The sequence below is a fragment of the Trachurus japonicus genome, chromosome 7 (genome assembly GCF_045865225.1).
Source record: "Trachurus japonicus isolate A0001 chromosome 7, Traja_1.0".
NCBI classification, from domain to species: Eukaryota; Metazoa; Chordata; class Actinopteri; order Carangiformes; family Carangidae; genus Trachurus; species Trachurus japonicus.
In genome coordinates, this window is record NC_140913.1 from 19,710,667 (window position 1) to 19,727,252 (window position 16,586).

The 16,586-nt window shown below is 43.9% G+C and overlaps 1 protein-coding gene across 17 annotated transcripts in view; it reads left to right on the plus strand.

The window, feature by feature from the left end:
* huwe1 (HECT, UBA and WWE domain containing E3 ubiquitin protein ligase 1) overlaps nucleotides 1-16,586 on the plus strand; it is a 39,434-nt gene that overhangs the window by 6,215 nt on the left and 16,633 nt on the right. For 7 of the 17 annotated variants that reach the window (XM_085781929.1, XM_085781943.1, XM_085781936.1 and 4 more), the window contains exons 5-49: nucleotides 354-452; nucleotides 1,497-1,703; nucleotides 1,806-1,958; nucleotides 2,055-2,117; nucleotides 2,254-2,330; nucleotides 2,446-2,497; nucleotides 2,586-2,754; nucleotides 2,850-2,950; nucleotides 3,171-3,321; nucleotides 3,410-3,537; nucleotides 3,631-3,771; nucleotides 3,917-4,022; nucleotides 4,156-4,263; nucleotides 4,348-4,449; nucleotides 4,599-4,679; nucleotides 4,909-5,015; nucleotides 5,689-5,866; nucleotides 5,952-6,043; nucleotides 6,127-6,347; nucleotides 6,475-6,532; nucleotides 6,659-6,835; nucleotides 6,981-7,226; nucleotides 7,972-8,105; nucleotides 8,187-8,299; nucleotides 8,390-8,572; nucleotides 8,679-8,895; nucleotides 8,986-9,108; nucleotides 9,877-10,114; nucleotides 10,388-10,747; nucleotides 11,026-11,082; nucleotides 11,462-11,584; nucleotides 11,681-11,776; nucleotides 11,888-12,157; nucleotides 12,369-12,521; nucleotides 12,612-12,739; nucleotides 12,859-12,940; nucleotides 13,180-13,356; nucleotides 13,504-14,040; nucleotides 14,170-14,365; nucleotides 14,527-14,694; nucleotides 14,796-14,944; nucleotides 15,044-15,110; nucleotides 15,592-15,815; nucleotides 15,901-16,112; nucleotides 16,248-16,430. In XM_085781929.1, coding sequence (XP_085638055.1) covers nucleotides 354-452; nucleotides 1,497-1,703; nucleotides 1,806-1,958; nucleotides 2,055-2,117; nucleotides 2,254-2,330; nucleotides 2,446-2,497; nucleotides 2,586-2,754; nucleotides 2,850-2,950; nucleotides 3,171-3,321; nucleotides 3,410-3,537; nucleotides 3,631-3,771; nucleotides 3,917-4,022; nucleotides 4,156-4,263; nucleotides 4,348-4,449; nucleotides 4,599-4,679; nucleotides 4,909-5,015; nucleotides 5,689-5,866; nucleotides 5,952-6,043; nucleotides 6,127-6,347; nucleotides 6,475-6,532; nucleotides 6,659-6,835; nucleotides 6,981-7,226; nucleotides 7,972-8,105; nucleotides 8,187-8,299; nucleotides 8,390-8,572; nucleotides 8,679-8,895; nucleotides 8,986-9,108; nucleotides 9,877-10,114; nucleotides 10,388-10,747; nucleotides 11,026-11,082; nucleotides 11,462-11,584; nucleotides 11,681-11,776; nucleotides 11,888-12,157; nucleotides 12,369-12,521; nucleotides 12,612-12,739; nucleotides 12,859-12,940; nucleotides 13,180-13,356; nucleotides 13,504-14,040; nucleotides 14,170-14,365; nucleotides 14,527-14,694; nucleotides 14,796-14,944; nucleotides 15,044-15,110; nucleotides 15,592-15,815; nucleotides 15,901-16,112; nucleotides 16,248-16,430 — 7,007 coding nt within the window. Of the gene's footprint in view, nucleotides 1-353; nucleotides 453-1,496; nucleotides 1,704-1,805; nucleotides 1,959-2,054; nucleotides 2,118-2,253; nucleotides 2,332-2,445; nucleotides 2,498-2,585; nucleotides 2,755-2,849; nucleotides 2,951-3,170; nucleotides 3,322-3,409; nucleotides 3,538-3,630; nucleotides 3,772-3,916; nucleotides 4,023-4,155; nucleotides 4,264-4,347; nucleotides 4,450-4,598; nucleotides 4,680-4,908; nucleotides 5,016-5,688; nucleotides 5,867-5,951; nucleotides 6,044-6,126; nucleotides 6,348-6,474; nucleotides 6,533-6,658; nucleotides 6,836-6,980; nucleotides 7,227-7,971; nucleotides 8,106-8,186; nucleotides 8,300-8,389; nucleotides 8,573-8,678; nucleotides 8,896-8,985; nucleotides 9,109-9,876; nucleotides 10,115-10,387; nucleotides 10,748-11,025; nucleotides 11,083-11,461; nucleotides 11,585-11,680; nucleotides 11,777-11,887; nucleotides 12,158-12,368; nucleotides 12,522-12,611; nucleotides 12,740-12,858; nucleotides 12,941-13,179; nucleotides 13,357-13,503; nucleotides 14,041-14,169; nucleotides 14,366-14,526; nucleotides 14,695-14,795; nucleotides 14,945-15,043; nucleotides 15,111-15,591; nucleotides 15,816-15,900; nucleotides 16,113-16,247; nucleotides 16,431-16,586 lie in introns of all 17 variants that reach the window. The other 10 variants (XM_085781938.1, XM_085781939.1, XM_085781940.1 and 7 more) reach the window with 7 other exon arrangements.

Sequence of the window (16,586 nt, forward strand, 5' to 3'; positions counted from 1 at the left end):
GAAGCCTCTCACCTAAACCCCTTTGTCCTGAGGCTACTTTTTTCACCATTCCTCCCGTACAAAATGTTAGCAATAGTGTCCTAAAATTGTATTATAGAAATTGCACCTCAGACATTACATTTCAGGGTTACAGCTAGGAGCAGATTTCAAAAAGAATGAAGGCTTCTATTGATAGGACAGAAATATTGCGTGACATGAATGTACTATGAGATTGCAGAGGAAATGTACATTTTAATGTCTTGGCCATGTCACATTGTTGGTAAAATATACCATACTGTGCTAGTAGGAAAGAGGCATAGGTGGTCCATGTGCTCTGCTTGACTAACCCTTTTGTGCTCCTTCTAAACCAACAGCCTGCCGACTGCAGGATACTTATAGAGAAGCTCAAGGCATGTAGTGATGAGCAGCTGCTGGTTGAGTTGCAGCACATCAAGACCTGGAATATTGGCAAGGTAAGTCTTGAAGAAACGATTGAAGTTCTGAGGAAAGGAGATGGGGAAGAGCTTCTCCCTCAGTCATGACAGTATATGTTATGGCATAGTCCCACTGGTCAAGGATTGTATTGAATTAAATGCATTTTTGAGGTTTAATCCAGACATAAGGCTGAGCAAAATTCAAGAAAAAAATGTCTAATTTTCAAAATGACATTTACCCGCTTTTGGTCACAACTATGTCTGAAAATAAGTGGCACAAGTGAAGGTTATAGAAAAATCTGAAAATGATAAATTAATTGTGGGTATACTAAATCGGTACTCATTTGTTGTTTGGTTTGTTCTTTTTAAGATTTTTTTAGAGAAGATTTTAAGACCACAACATTATCTGATTATCTGATTGATTCTGAATGAATTGTGACCCAACAGACCAATGATAATAACTATGCTGTGTGATTAAATGGAATCGAGATATCACAGGATAAGTTTTAATCAAGGTTTGGGGTGTGGAAATTGTGGATGCAAGCTGAAAGACAGAAGACAGTTGTATATGGGTTCATGCTTGGACTGATTTCTCACCAGGACGTCTTGATTGTTAAACAAGGTTTTGCAATTCCACTATTTTTATGTGCATTTTGCTTATAATGACTGCTCCATCAAAAGACCTAAAAAAAAAAAGAAAGAAAGAGTACAATTGGCTTCAGGAAAGAACAGGTGTACATTTATACCATCTTGAATATAAATCGAATGATTGTGGTTCAACATCTCCTGAATCTTGGTGTGTACTTTTATTTGTACACTGGTGGAGCATTTGTCCTGATTTAAAACTACTGTGTTGAGCTGAACAAACCAAAGCCAATTAAGAATCAAATTTGTTTGATCTATCAGACTAAGGTTCCAAGCGCTATAACATCTGTTGTATGCTATGTTTGTTTGGATCTGCTGTCATATGTTCCTAAAACCTTTTCCTAGTCTGAAAGCAGTTTTTAGGTAAAATGGAAAGGCCTTGGATATTTAGTGATTGTGTGATTGATCACTGATAATTATTTAATCTATTTTCAACAGTGTGAACTGTACCATTGGGTGGATCTGTTGGACCGCTTTGATGGCATCCTGTGTGATGCAGGCCAGACAGTGGAGAATATGTCATGGCTGCTGGTGTGTGACCGCCCTGACAATGGACAGCTCAAAGCCCTGCTTTTGGCAGTGCTCAACTTCACAGCCCTGCTCATTGAGTATAGCTTCTCTAGGCACCTCTACAGCTCCATAGAGGTAAGCTACATTTATGACCACTGCTCAGTTTTTCTGCATTATACATGTCAGAAACAGCTAAGTATCATAACCTGTTATCTACCTTTCTCGTCCTTTTTGCAGCACTTAACCACCTTGTTAGCGTCATGTGACATGCAGGTGGTCCTGTCTGTGCTGAACCTGCTCTATGTGTTCAGTAAACGCTCCAACTACATCACAAGACTGGGATCTGACAAACGAACACCTCTACTGGCCCGTCTGCAACACCTGGCCGAGGTCGAGTGAATACCATTGTTTTTTTCTCTTGCCATAATTTCAGCTGTCCCTCAAGAGAAAGAGCCGATTGTTTAGTTTCTATGTTCTCTTTTGTAGAGCTGGGGAGGAAAGGAGAATGGCTTTGGTCTGGCTGAATGCTGCAGGGATCTGGCTATGACGGTGAGAATTTCAGAGTGATAGTCAATAATTGTTTGCGTCAACTACCTTGGGCAACAGCACAACTAAATAAGGACTGTTGAATACTAACATGGACCATCTTTCCCTACTATGCTGTCCCCCCTTTGTCTATGCTCAGAAGTACCCTCCGAGTGCCACCACACTGCACTTTGAGTTTTACGCTGAACCAGGCCCTGAGGTCAAAGTAGAGAGGAAGGTAAAGACAAAGGCACATAATTGTGATTTTGTAATAAAAACTGAATATATGTGTGAGTTGTTGTATTGATGGCTCAACCTCTTCCTATTTGTTCTGTACTGTTCATCTCCCCCTGCAGACAAGTAGTAACACACTACACTATATTCACATCGAGCAACTTGACAAGGTACGGTTGGATTTGTATTAAGTCACTAAGTATGGAATGATAATACAGAGGTTTCTTCACCTTACGCATGGTTTCCTCTGTCTTTCAGATTTCAGAAAGCCCATCTGAGATCATGGAGTCGCTGACAGCAATGTACAACATCCCTAAAGACAAACAGACCCTGCTGTTCACACATATTCGACTCGCTCATGGTTTCTCTAATCACAAGAAGAGGTTGCAGGCTGTTCAGGCCCGACTGCATGCCATCTCTATACTGGGTGAGCAGAAGCATCCTTCTTAGGCTTCTTAGGCTTGAGTGACAAATGGTTTTGCTCCCAAGTTTTAACTGCTGACCTTTTCTGTTTGTTTGCAGTGTATTCAAATGCACTCCAAGAGTCAGCCAACAGTATTCTGTATAACGGCTTGATAGAGGAGCTGGTGGATGTATTACAGATTACAGACAAACAACTTGTGGTAAGAGAGTAGTTGCGTTTTCTACATAAACTCTGTTTTTGCAAACATGAATGCTGTATTGACATAAGATATAACTTGTAGTTCTGGTCTTAGTTAAAACAAAAGTACTTCCAAAGATTTTAATGTGTATATTCTCCAGTGTTAGTGCTACAGCGTCCTCAAATCCTGTTTTCACGTTTTGTTTTCTGAAATGATGTATTTGATGTTGTTTGCTCTACAGGATATCAAGGCAGCATCTTTGCGCACTTTAACTTCGATTGTCCATTTGGAGAGGACACCCAAACTTTCCAACATAATCGACTGCACCGGCACTGCCTCCTACCATGGCTTCTTGCCTGTGTTGGTGCGCAACTGTATACAAGCAATGATTGGTGAGAATGTGGCCTGAAATGTTTCTGCAACATTTTAGAATATGACGGCAAAAAATGGAAGCTTATTTGTTCACCTCTCATTTCCTAGATCCTCTGATGGAGCCCTACCCCCACCAGTTTGCCACTGCACTCTTCTCATTCCTCTACCATTTGGCTAGCTATGATGCTGGAGGGGAAGCCCTTGTCTCCTGTGGCATGATGGAAGCCCTCCTCAAGGTACATCCTGTCCCTAACAACATGTAATTACCAGTGGTGGTTTTATTTTCATAAAGCTGAAAGTCTGCCTCTTTGTCATCTTTTACACCATAGGTGATCAAGTTCCTGGGGGATGAACAGGACCAGATTACCTTTGTCACGCGAGCTGTACGGGTCGTCGACCTCATCACCAACCTTGACATGGCTGCCTTTCAGTCCCACAGCGGCCTTTCTATTTTCATCTGCAGGCTAGAGGTTGGTCGTGTATTTAAAAAATGAATTTAACATTTCTCTGCTCCTAACACTGCAGCATTTAGCTACAGAATCACTGAAACAGCTACTGACCTCTGGACTCACTATTCCACTCCACACCACCCTCTCACTCACTTTGTATACATAGCATGAGGTGGACCTATCGAGGAAAGAGTGCCCTTTTGTCATCAAGCCAAAGATTCAGAGGCCTAGTGCAGCTGTGGAGTCTGAGGACATGGACACAGACATGGAGAGTAAGTTGTTTTTCCAAAGACCTATGGAAGGGTTTGGCCCTCAGAAATGATCAAAAGTTGCGGCTATTCATAATAAGGCCAAGTAAGTCTCCCTGCTATTATGTTAATTTGCCCAAATAATTTATTCACTCAGTGTCAGAAGTTGCCATGGAAAGCAGTCCTGGACCGTCAACATCTTCTGGCTCCAGACCAGAGGCAGATAACCGAGCACAGAGCAGTGCTGCTAACACGCCTCGCGCAGGTACACGCAGCACACAAATAGACATACAAACACACACTTGTTACCTTTGTTATCGATCATCACAATGGCAATCTGTCTTTCTAGGTATGCAGTGTATCCCCCAGAGGGCAGCTCTATTGAAGTCGATGCTAAATTTCTTGAAGAAAGCCATCCAGGACCCTGCCTTTTCTGATGGTATCCGCCACGGTAAGTCATAGGCATTCTCTAATTTGGTCTATATATAAACATAAGGTTATGGTTATCTTGTTCATACATGTTCTTGCTTTATAATCCATCCTTTCTGTTATACAAATGTTGACTGTTAATGTGTCAATCTGCACCCTTTGTTTCTCAAGTAATGGATGGGTCCTTGCCTACCTCACTCAAGCACATTATCAGTAATGCAGAATACTACGGCCCTTCGCTCTTCCTCCTAGGTGAGTTCTCAGCAGCACCTCTGAAGTTTTTCAGGTGCTCTTCTGACTGAGCTAGATGCTCCCCCTCAGCAATTTGATGGTTTTCTCTTAACCTGTGTATCGACTGGAAAAGTTTATGAATGTGATAACATTTTACTAACTGCTTTGATTTCGTGAAAGATGTGTTATTGTTTTGGATTATGATTTCTTTTTCCCCCCTTGCTCTTGTCTCTGTCTTTTGGATCTATAGCGACAGAGGTTGTGACGGTGTTTGTGTTCCAGGAGCCATCCCTGCTCTCCTCCCTACAGGATAATGGTCTCACAGATGTCATGCTGCATGCCCTTCTCATCAAAGATGTGAGTTTCTAGTTTGACAGTTGAGGAGATCAATATTATGTTTCATTTTTTCCCATATTCTCAACTGGGAAAAAAAAGAACTTGCCTAGGAAGAAAGTGCAAGTATAATAGTTTGGTAAAATAACCCGTTATTTAGAAGGATGCAATGGTAGTTTCTTTATCTCAAACAAAAGCTAACAACAGTGGTGGCTATAGCACAACACAAATCTCAATGTTTCAATAACTTGATCAATTTGATCAAAGTATTGTCTTGGTCTCATGATGTCAAAATTTGAACATCGTGGAGAGGAGAGGGAGAGAGAAGAGGACTGCATACAAATTGTCATTGAACCAGAACATTTAGTGGTTCAATGACAATTGAACCACTAAATCAGACGGTGCCTGTGATTTTTGCGGTTAATCACCTTGTTAGAGAACAGCATGCTATTCAATTACTGAAACATTGAACAATTGGGCATGTGCATTCAAAAGTTTAGAGAAGGTTAAATTAAGTTCACCTGTAAAGGTTATAGTGCATTTTAGGTGCATTCTGAAATTTAATTCAAAAGCCAAACATCCCTAACTTTTTGAGAGTAGTGTATATTGATTTATTCAACTTTGTCACTTTCATGCTCTTTCTTTTATTTACTTGTTTTCTTTCATTTACATGTTCTTCATTTGCTCTCTTTCCCAGGTTCCTGCTACTCGTGAGGTGTTGGGTTCTCTCCCCAACGTGTTCAGTGCTCTGTGCCTGAATGCAAGAGGCCTGCACTCCTTTGTTCAGTGCCAGCCGTTTGAGCGCCTCTTCAAAGTGCTTTTGTCCCCTGACTACCTGCCTGCCATGCGACGGCGACGCAGCTCTGACCCTTTGGGTGAGTTGGATCATACGTTCTGTTGTTCAAATTTTTCTGCGTGGGAACTGCTTGAATGACTGACATGTTCTGTGTTTGGCTTCAGGTGACACTGCATCCAACTTGGGCAGTGCTGTTGATGAGCTCATGAGACACCAACCAACTTTGAAGACTGATGCAACTACTGCCATTATTAAGGTAGTGTACCTTCTTTTGTTTCGTTCTCTTTGAAATTTTGTCATATGATATGGAAGGTAATTAAAGCTAAATTGGTGTTACAGTTACTGGAAGAGATCTGCAACCTGGGCCGAGCCCCTGAATATATCTGCCAGAAACCATCAATCCAGAAAGCAGATGGCACTGTGGCAGTGCCACCAGCACGCTCCAGCCATGCTGCTGAAGAGGCCTCAAGTGAGGATGAAGAGGAAGAAGAGGCACTCCATACATTCAGCCAGCAGCAGGGGGAACCAGAGAGCAACAGACAGTCAGTGCCACTTGAACTGTATGACGCTGAGTTCATAACACAATAGAATAGAGCAACAGACTGAATCTATTTTTCCAAATCAAATGACTACTTTTCATATATTTAGTCAATGGTCATTATATTGATGATATGTTGACTCTTGCAGGGTGGTTGGCACTGAGGAGCGGATACCTATCCCTCTAATGGACTATATTCTGAATGTGGTGAGTATTAATAGTTTGACAGTTTTGGTAGTGTTTGGGTATGTTGTGAAATATTCCACACTGTAAAGCCGTTCTTTTTATCTATCATTCCTGTATCTCATTTGTGATGACCAATTTGTTTTTCAGATGAAGTTTGTGGAGTCTATATTAAGCAACAACACCACCGATGACCATTGTCAGGAGTTTGTCAACCAGAAGGGACTGCTGCCGCTGGTTTCTATCCTGGGCTTGCCCAACTTGCCCATAGACTTCCCCACCTCTGCTGCTTGCCAAGCTGTGGCCGGTGTCTGCAAGTCCATATTGGTGAGCTCAAAGGAAAGCTCATGGTTGTGATTTTGTGAATTGCTCATATGAACTTATTTTTATTTTCATTTGCCTTCCCTGGGCAGCTTGTTAACAACAATCATAATCTGTTGAATTCTTCCCTCCTTAATCTTCTCCACCTTAGACTCTCTCACATGAGCCTAAGGTACTCCAGGAAGGCCTGTGCCAACTGGACAGCATCCTGACATCCCTGGAACCTCTTCACAGACCAATCGAGGTGCCTGGTGGATCCGTGCTTCTCAGAGAACTGGCAAATGCGGGTCATGTTACTGATGCCACATTGTCAGCCCGTGCCACACCACTTCTTCATGCACTTACTGCAGCACATGCCTACATCCTCATGTTTGTCCATACGTGCAGAGTGGGACAGGTAAATGTGGATGTGTTTCTATTATAAAACATAATTGACACCCTTCGCCCTATTTTGTCAAAGGGACAACGAGGAGTTTTGGAAAGCGAAGTGTTTTCACACTACATTTCCCATGAGCCTCCACGCGCACAGTGAAATTCTTGGACTGGCGCAAGACAGACGTCTTGTCAAGAATGTTTTCATTCATCAAAAATGAAAGTCAGAGGTTCGAAGACGATCAGATACCGGCGTAGTTCCGACCATAAACGGCGATTCGGCGGCGTTATTCCCATGACCCGCCGGGGCAGCGTCCGCAAAACCGAAAGTAGTAGTGGTTTCCACCACTAATAACTAAATAACGATAAAGACAAAATCACATATTTATCTAAAATGGACCCATTAACAAGTGTGGGTAACGTAGATTCATCCACATTAATATGAGACTTTTTTATAACCAAATACAAACTCCTTGTTGTCCCTTTAAACAAAAGATGTGTCAATGTTGTAAATGAAGTAAATCATTTTTATGGTTACTACTCCAGTTACCTTTTTATAACTATTTTTAAACGTATGGCTTTGGGATGATTCCCTCATCCCTCAGTTGTGATGTATGGGCAATGGTACAAAAGTTGTGCATGAGAGATCCAATTAGGGAAATATGAAGAATAGTGTTTGTCTGATGAGCTGGATAGGGGTTGTTAAATTTGTGATCATTTTAGAACTGTTTAGCATCTCTGAATATTTCTGTTTTTGTTTTTCTGAACAGAGTGAGATCAGGGCCATCTCAGTCAACCAGTGGGGTTCTCAGCTTGGCCTGAGTGTTCTCAACAAGCTCAGTCAGCTGTACTGCTCTCTGGTATGGGAGAGCACCGTGCTGCTGTCCCTGTGCACACCAAACAGGTGAGTCGTATTTATTTACCCCTTAACTGTAAATGTGTGGTTAGCTGCAACACTCTTTAACACATTATCCATTCCCAACAGCCTGCCACCAGGATGTGAGTTTGGCCAGGCTGACATGCAGAAACTGGTGCCCAAAGAAGAGAAGCCATCTGGCAGCACTGCAGCGACCGCAGCGTCTGGCTCCAGGAGAACTGGTAATATAACCATTTAACTTGAAATTAGTCAAATTCTAACATATCCCTGGAACGCCCTCCAACAAGTTAACTTCCTCTTCCTTTATCTAGCCGAGTCTGAGACGGCATCTGTGGATTCATCTGCTGGTGGGCTATTGGAAGGCATGGGTCTAGATGGGGACACCTTGGCTCCCATGGAGACGGATGAACCCACTGCAACGGACCCCAAAGCGAAGTCTAAACTTACCCCAGCTATGGCCACCCGTATCAAACAGATCAAACCCTTACTCTCTGGTGAGATGATTTCTGTGACACTTGATCCATTTATTGTAGTTGACACTGTCATAAATTACCATAACGCTACGAGTTTGTCGTCTCACTGATCTCGTCTCTTTCCTAGCTTCATCTCGACTCGGCAGGGCTCTGGCTGAGCTGTTTGGTTTGCTGGTGAAGTTGTGTGTCGGCTCTCCAGTCCGCCAACGCCGCTCCCACCATGCCACAAGCACAGGCACCACCCCCACACCCGCAGCCCGGGCCACTGCCTCTGCTCTCACCAAGCTCCTCACCAAGGGTCTGAGTTGGCAACCTCCACCCTACACACCCACTCCTCGCTTTAGGTAAGCGCAGACTACCCCTACTGTCTTTTGTCATTGATATTATGTGCACTGTACACAGAGGTGATAATTAAGTGTGTTTTTGTCTGGCAGGCTGACTTTCTTCATCTGCTCAGTGGGCTTCACATCCCCCATGCTGTTTGATGAGAGAAAGTACCCCTACCACCTCATGCTGCAAAAGTTCTTCTGTTCTGGGGGGCATGATGCCTTATTTGAGTAAGTCCCACCACATGGTGATGTATCGTGAGCAAGAGCTATAGGCCCAATTCCAATCCGACCCCTCACGGACTCACTGACTTAGAGGCGCGTTCACGGGAAGTCCGTGAGTGTGTGAGGGCTGTTCCGTTGTCAGATCATCAAGTCAGTGAGTCAGTGAATGAGCCCTTACTGCCCCCTTACCGTAAGTCAGCACCGATGCTGACTTTGGTAGGGGAATTACCCACAGTTCATAGCGGTGTGAAGTCAAACCATAACACATGGGATGCCGTCGGAACGCAAGTGTTAAAAAAAAAAGAAATTAACCCAAGTAGTCAGAGAGAGCTCCGCCAGTCTCTTTATTGTTAATGGACAGGAGCCAAAAAAAGGGAATTTGATTTTGATTATTGATCATGATTTGATCAGATCTGATCCAGGAATATTTTGTTTTGAGTCCGCCTCCCTCGCACACCCTATGCGTATTGAAAGTACAGTAAATTTATCGGTCCAAGGGCGGAGTTAAAAACATTTTGTTGTCAAGGTAACGTGTCGTGAGAGTGTGTAAGTGCTGTTCCATTCATATTTACAGCATCTGGACCCTCACACACTCTCACACTCTGTCACTTAGAGCTGACGTCATTTTAGTCAGTGAGGGTTCAGGGCTTGAGTCTTTAGGGGGCGGATTGGAATTGGGGGATACTGAATCTTCACATGTTAATTGCTGATATTCATTATAATCATATTTCTATTTTTGACAGAAGGTTAACTGTTTGTGTTGCTTTTGTACAGGACATTTAACTGGGCCCTTTCAATGGGTGGGAAAGTGCCTGTTTCTGAAGGCCTGGAGCATACTGATCTACCAGATGGGACAGGGGAGTTTCTGGATGCCTGGTTGATGCTGGTGGAGAAGATGGTGAACCCCAGCACTGTGCTGGACTCGCCCCACTCCCTACCAGCTAAAATGCCTGGGGTCACACCAACCATGCCCCAGTTCAGCGCCCTTCGGTTCCTCATAGTCACACAAAAGGTCAGCATCCACATCGTTCATCAAGTCGGACTACTTTAACCTGCATGTTTATGTTTTAAACATTGAAAGTCAGTCATACATAATTGCATAGCAATGAAGTTATTAATCTCATGAAATGGTTATAGTAGTTGGAGACAGCAGCAAGAAAGATGGACACTGTTGGAGTCCTACATATGAAAATGTATCATTCTAGTAAATGTCCCAGGTCTATCTAGGGGTAAAAGTGAATGTATGTTAGTTATTGTATTTTAATACGGTCTCTTCTTCATCAAGGCTGCATTCAACTGCATCCGCAGTCTGTGGAATAGGAAGCCGCTCAAGGTGTACGGGGGCAGGATGGCTGAATCAATGTTGGCCATTCTCTGCCACATCCTAAGAGGGGAGCCTGTTATCCAGGAGCGCCTGGCCAAAGAGAGGGAAGGGATGGTGCGGCCCGATGACGAGGCGGCGGCCACCACTGCTACTTTGGGACCCACCCCAGCCCCTGGAGCATCTACAACAGCTGGAGAGGCACCAGCACCAACTGGAACAACTCCTGGAGCACCACCACCAGCAGCAGGAGGAGCAGCTGATGAATCAACCAATTCTACCCCACGCCGCGAACCCCAGGTTAATCAGGCTCAGCTTACTCAGGTATGTTGGAAATCTGTCTGACACTCCTATCATCACTATAATATTGTTTGAAGAACAGCACTTCCATCTTACCACCTGTAGTTTGTTTCTGCAGCCTTTTTGATATGTTCAGCCTGCTGTTCCACGACTGAAGACAATTTAACAGCACAGTTCACTGCATTATTACACATCTAAGGCAATATAAACAAGAAACTAAAGGAGAAGTCCTAGATTTACCAATGGTCCATCAGTATATCCTGCATGCACTGAATCCCGGACCAACGTTTATGTCATAACAGGAAAGATCCAGAGGGAGAGGAAGGCATGAACAGGCCCGCCAGCAGCACTTCCAGCAGGTATCAGAGCCATCAGGGAGAGGTGGAGAAGTTGTGGTGAGAGGGCAAGGCATGAAGGCCAGAAGTTAGAGAGGGAGAACTGACTGAACAACTAAAGGGAGTGAGGCCTTTGGACCAGATTATTGTACTATTCAGATATTTTGAGTCTGAATATCAGGGTAGAGTTGTGAGGGAAAAAAGATTAGAGAGGTTGTGTGTAGAGGCCCCTCAGTCATGTTTGAATAAAGGTGGGAAGACAAGGGAATAAGTGGAAGATTGCATTCTCGTCTTAGATTTTGCTTCATCTGACATTTGTCAATCCTAATCATGTCCAATTTGTATTTGCACCATTTATTTTTACTTGAGTAAAATATCACTTCTGCTTTTGTGTTTGTTGTAGTTGATGGATATGGGTTTCTCAAGAGAGCATGCCATGGAGGCCCTACTGAACACCAGCACCATGGAGCAGGCCACGGAATACCTACTTACACACCCTCCTCCGCTTCTGGGGGGAGCAGTAAGAGTAAGCTTTCAGAGACAGAAAGAATATGTCCATTGTTTTTAACATTCATAAACCAAACTAAGACAGCTGACTCATTGTTGCCCTTACTCCATGTAGGACCTGACTATGTCTGAAGAGGACCAGATGATGAGGGCCATTGCTATGTCACTTGGGCAAGAGGTCAGCATGGAGCAACGGTCTGACTCTCCTGAGGTGCGTCATTCTCACCGCTCGGCTTATCCTAAAAATCATTTTTGCTCTAATTCATCATTAAAGAAAAAACTTTGCCTGAGCAGCTGTTGATTATGTTAATGTCTGCTTCAGGAGGCTGCACGTCGGCGTGAGGAGGAAGACAGGAGAGCCAGGGAGCGGGCAGAAGAAGAAGAGGCTCGCTGTTTGGAGCGCTTCATGGAAGCTGAACCACTGGACCCCACGGAGCTGCATACTTTCACTGACTCCATGCTGCCCGGCTGCTTTCATCTTCTGGATGAACTGCCTGACACAGTGTACAGACTCTGTGACCTGCTGATGACTGCCATCAAGAGGAGTGGCGCAGAATATAGAGATCTCATCCTTGGCCAGGTTGTCCGCCAGGTAAGCGGATAAATCCATGTTTCAGTTGTGCAGTTAATTCCTGTTTTAAGTTTAAGGAGCAAGTCCCTCTTAAATGCGGCTCTGAATCTGTTATTTGTTACGCATCACAAGTGATCATCAAAATGTTTTTTAAACCATCTTAAAACTGTGTGCTTGTCAATCGAGAGACAATATATTTGAATCACCCTGATGTTGTTCGTGTTGTTTGTAGGTGTCTGAGGCAGCAGATGTGCTGATAAAGGCGGCTGAGCCCTTGACAACCAGCGACACAAAGACAGTGTCTGAGTGGACTAGACAGATGGCAACACTGCCCCAGGCCTCTAAACTAGCAACACGGATTCTGCTGCTCACGTTGCTCTTTGAGGTAACAGAAGCTCACTGATCATAGAAATATTCACTCATTTTTCTATCTACTAATCCCAAACAATCATTTGTTGTCTTTCTCCTCTGAAAGGAGCTGAAGTTGTTGGGCGCCAGAGTGATTGAGAACAGTGGGATTCTTGATTTGCTGATTAAGCTGCTGGAGGTGGTGCAGCCCTGTCTGCAAGCTGCTAAAGAACAGAAAGACATCCAGACACCAAAGTGAGTTTTTCACAACCCTACATACCTCTCTTAACTTGTAAATGTTACACCAGCTTTTCCTCATGAGAGGCCCCATGTACGTTATATTCACTATATGAAATTATTTCATTTTCTTGCAGATGGATCACACCAGTACTGTTGATCATTGACTTCTATGAGAAAATGGCGGTCTCCTCAAAGCGCAGAGAACAAATGAACAAGGTGCAAGTCAACCTCATAAAAGAAAGCCAGTAATACAGATGTAAAATATTATAATGAAATGATTTAGACCTAATTAGAAGCACAGGTACAGAGAACCGTGTTGGAAGAATATAAATAGAAAAAACTTGAATCCTATTTGCATGTTGGTACTTGTCAATACATAATAAACAATAAATTAATAGAATTAGGTTGTGAATCTCTTTTGAACAGTTATTAAATCATCTGGTTGTACTGTTCAGTATCTGCAGCCCAATGGGAACAACTGGCGATGGTTTGATGACCGCTCTGGCCGTTGGTGCAGTTACAGCGCATCAAACAACAGTACCATTGATGCAGCGTGGAGAGCTGGGGAGAGCAGTGTCCGCTTCACAGCTGGACGCCGCAGATACACTGTGCAGTTTAACACAATGGTGCAGGTATGCAGAAATACCTTAAAATCTTTCTCTGCTGTTATAGAATACATCAAGAATATATGTTCTTAACATCTATTAACCTTGTTTCATGGTCGATTATTTGTGCGTAGTAGAATTCAATGGGTTCCATTTCATGAAATTCTCGGGCAGGTAAACGAGGAGACTGCTAACAGGAGGCCGGTGATGTTGACTGTCCAGAGGGTACCTCGTGTGCCCAAGCCCAAGACCGGCAGCATGACTGACTCTGAAAGAGAGGAGGCAGACAGGAGCAAAGCAGAGGAAACTCAGACTGACCTGGACTCGGGGGCAGCGGTGGAGATGAGCGCTCCTAAGGATGATTCCAACCAGCAGAAGGAGACCACCTCTACCCTGGAGTCTGATTACTCTCAGGGCTCCGATATTGTTGTCCAAGGCCTGACTGAGGACATGACCACCGTTCTTATTCGGGCCTGTGTCAGCATGATCAGTGTTCCAGTGGACCCAGACACCCTCCATGCCACACTGCGTCTCTGCTTGCGCCTGACACGCAATCATCACTACGCTATGATGTTTGCCGAGTTGAAGAGCACACGGATGATTTTGGGGCTGACGCAGAGCTCTGGCTTCAATGGCTTCACCCCACTCGTCACTCTGCTGTTCAGACACATTATAGAAGATCCAGCCACACTCCGGCACACTATGGAAAAGGTTGGTCCATTCTCAATTACCTGACAGTATCTTTCTTCAACAAGTGTTTGCTGAATGCCTTTCTTCTGAATAACACCTCCGTGGTGTGTTGATGACAAAAACAAATTACTAAACAACATTTTGTCTTAGGTGGTGCGGTCAGCTGTGACCAGCGGAGCAGGCAGTACCACCTCAGGAGTGGTGTCTGGCAGCCTCGGGTCCAGAGAAATCAATTACATTCTTCGTGTCCTTGGCCCCGCCGCCTGCCGCAACCCTGAATGCTTCGCTGAAACCGCCAGCAATTGTGTCCGCATTGCTCTGCCAGCACCGCGTGGAGCTGGCACCGGTGAGTGTTCAAGCTTTTCGTAGGCTTTAGTTTTTAGTCGGTGTTGCAGCCTCATTAAATTTACAGTTACTAGTACTGTGAATTGATTACCCGTCTTTAGCCATGTGGTTGTATGTTTGTTTTTTTAACACCAAGCTCATTTGAATATTTATTTTCTTCAGCCTCTGATGATGAGTTTGAGAACCTTCGGATCAAGGGGCCTAATGCAGTGCAGCTGGTGAAGACGACTCCACTGAAACTCTCCCCCTTACCTGCCATCCCCGACACCATCAAGGAGGTCATTTATGACATGCTCAATGCTCTGGCTGCCTACCATGCTCCAGAAGAACGTAAGACATGTCATAGATAGCTATTTGAAGGTTGTATGCTATTTCTATTCAATTATAAATTTGAACAATTTAATTTATGTGTATGTTTTTGTGCGGCACAGCTGAGCGTCCAGAAGAACGTGCAGCAGCTGTACCTGGTGGTCAAGACCTGTGCCAGATATTGCAGGATGTTGGTGATGACGTTTATCAGCAGTACCGACTCACCCGGCAAGGCAGTGACTTTGACTCCCAGTCTGCATTCCATATCAATGTGAGTCTCAGTCACAAGTACACTGGTTTTGCTTTTGTATTGAAATGTGAAATATGCCATCTCTTCATTTAATAACAGAGCCGTATGTCTTTCTCTCAGACTCAAGTGTTTGCTGCTGATGGAGGTGTGGCTGAGTCTTCTCAGTCTGGAACACCACAAGGAGAAGGTGAGAATAGAAGTTGTTGCTTTTTTTTTGTTTTTCATTTCATTTCATTTATTTATTGAGTTGCGACGGTGCACATTCATCAACATTGATGCGTTAAGCATCAATGTAAATGCTGGACTTAGCATAACTGCTAACAATACAAATGCAGCAGCACATATTAGATACTGTCAGGCTAGCTTTGTTAATGTAATTTATTGCAAATCAAAGTATGGAATGTGAAGGGTCTATATGTTAACATGGTAGCACACAGTATTTATTCTAATTTGTTCTAACCAGTAAATTGATTTAATGAGCAAATGAAAAATGCTGATTTCAAAGAATGCTGGAGAACTTTCTGCTTGAGCACCAGAAAAGGTTAACATTTGACAGGTTAACATGTGACTTTAGTTTCATTTGGGGCCTATTTTGTTTGTTAAAGACAGTTCTCCATATTAGTGGTTGAACTGTACATGATCTATCCTGTTATTCTGTTTTGTATTAGCCTCCACGCCGGAAGAAATGCGGGAGGAGAAGAAGGAACAGGAGGGAGAAAAGGGTACCAGCTCAGATGAGAGTAAAGCAGCCAACGTGAAGGCAAGCAAGCCTCTGATGCCGACTTCCACCATCCTGAGACTGCTGGCTGAACTTGTGCGGTCATATGTGGGCATCGCCACATTAATCGCCTCCTACTGCTACACTGCTGGACAGTCTGAGCTCATTAAGGAGGTTGGTAATTAAACAAAGTACCGTCACGTCTTAACACCTCTGTATTTGTCTGCTATCCCATATTGACTTCCATCTATCTTTACAGGATTGCAGTGTTCTAGCCTTTGTGCTCGACCACTTGCTGCCCCACACCCAGAACTCGGAGGACAAGGACACCCCAGCGTTGGCACGTCTCTTTCTTGCCAGCCTTGCAGCTGCTGGTACCGGCACTGATGCCCAGGTTGCCCTAGTCAATGAGGTGAAGGCCGCCCTTAGTCGAGCTCTTGCAATGGCAGAAGGAGCTGAAAAACATGCCAGGTAAACAGCATTAAAACATAATGTCCACGGACCTGTTCTTACTAAGAAAACCATTTAATTAATAATGAATTATATGGACCTCTACAAACCCATGCACCTATTCTCACACCTTGACCTGGCACATTTATTTCACAGGCTTCAGGCTGTGATGTGCATCATCAGCACCATCATGGAATCGTGTCCTTCCACATCGAGCTTCTACAGCACCGCAGCAGCCAAGACGCAACACAATGGCATGAACAATATCATAAGGCTCTTCCTTAAGAAAGGACTGGTGAACGACTTGGCCCGCGTGCCCCACAGCTTGGATTTGTCCAGGTATGCACCATGTGAATTCAAACTGGAGATAGTTTTGTGCTTCAGATAGTATTTGCAGTTTCTCACTAAAATGCACTGAGTATGTCTTTGAGGCCTAACATATATGGCAAGTGACCTTCATAAAATATATTTATTTATAGATTTATTATTTGTGTC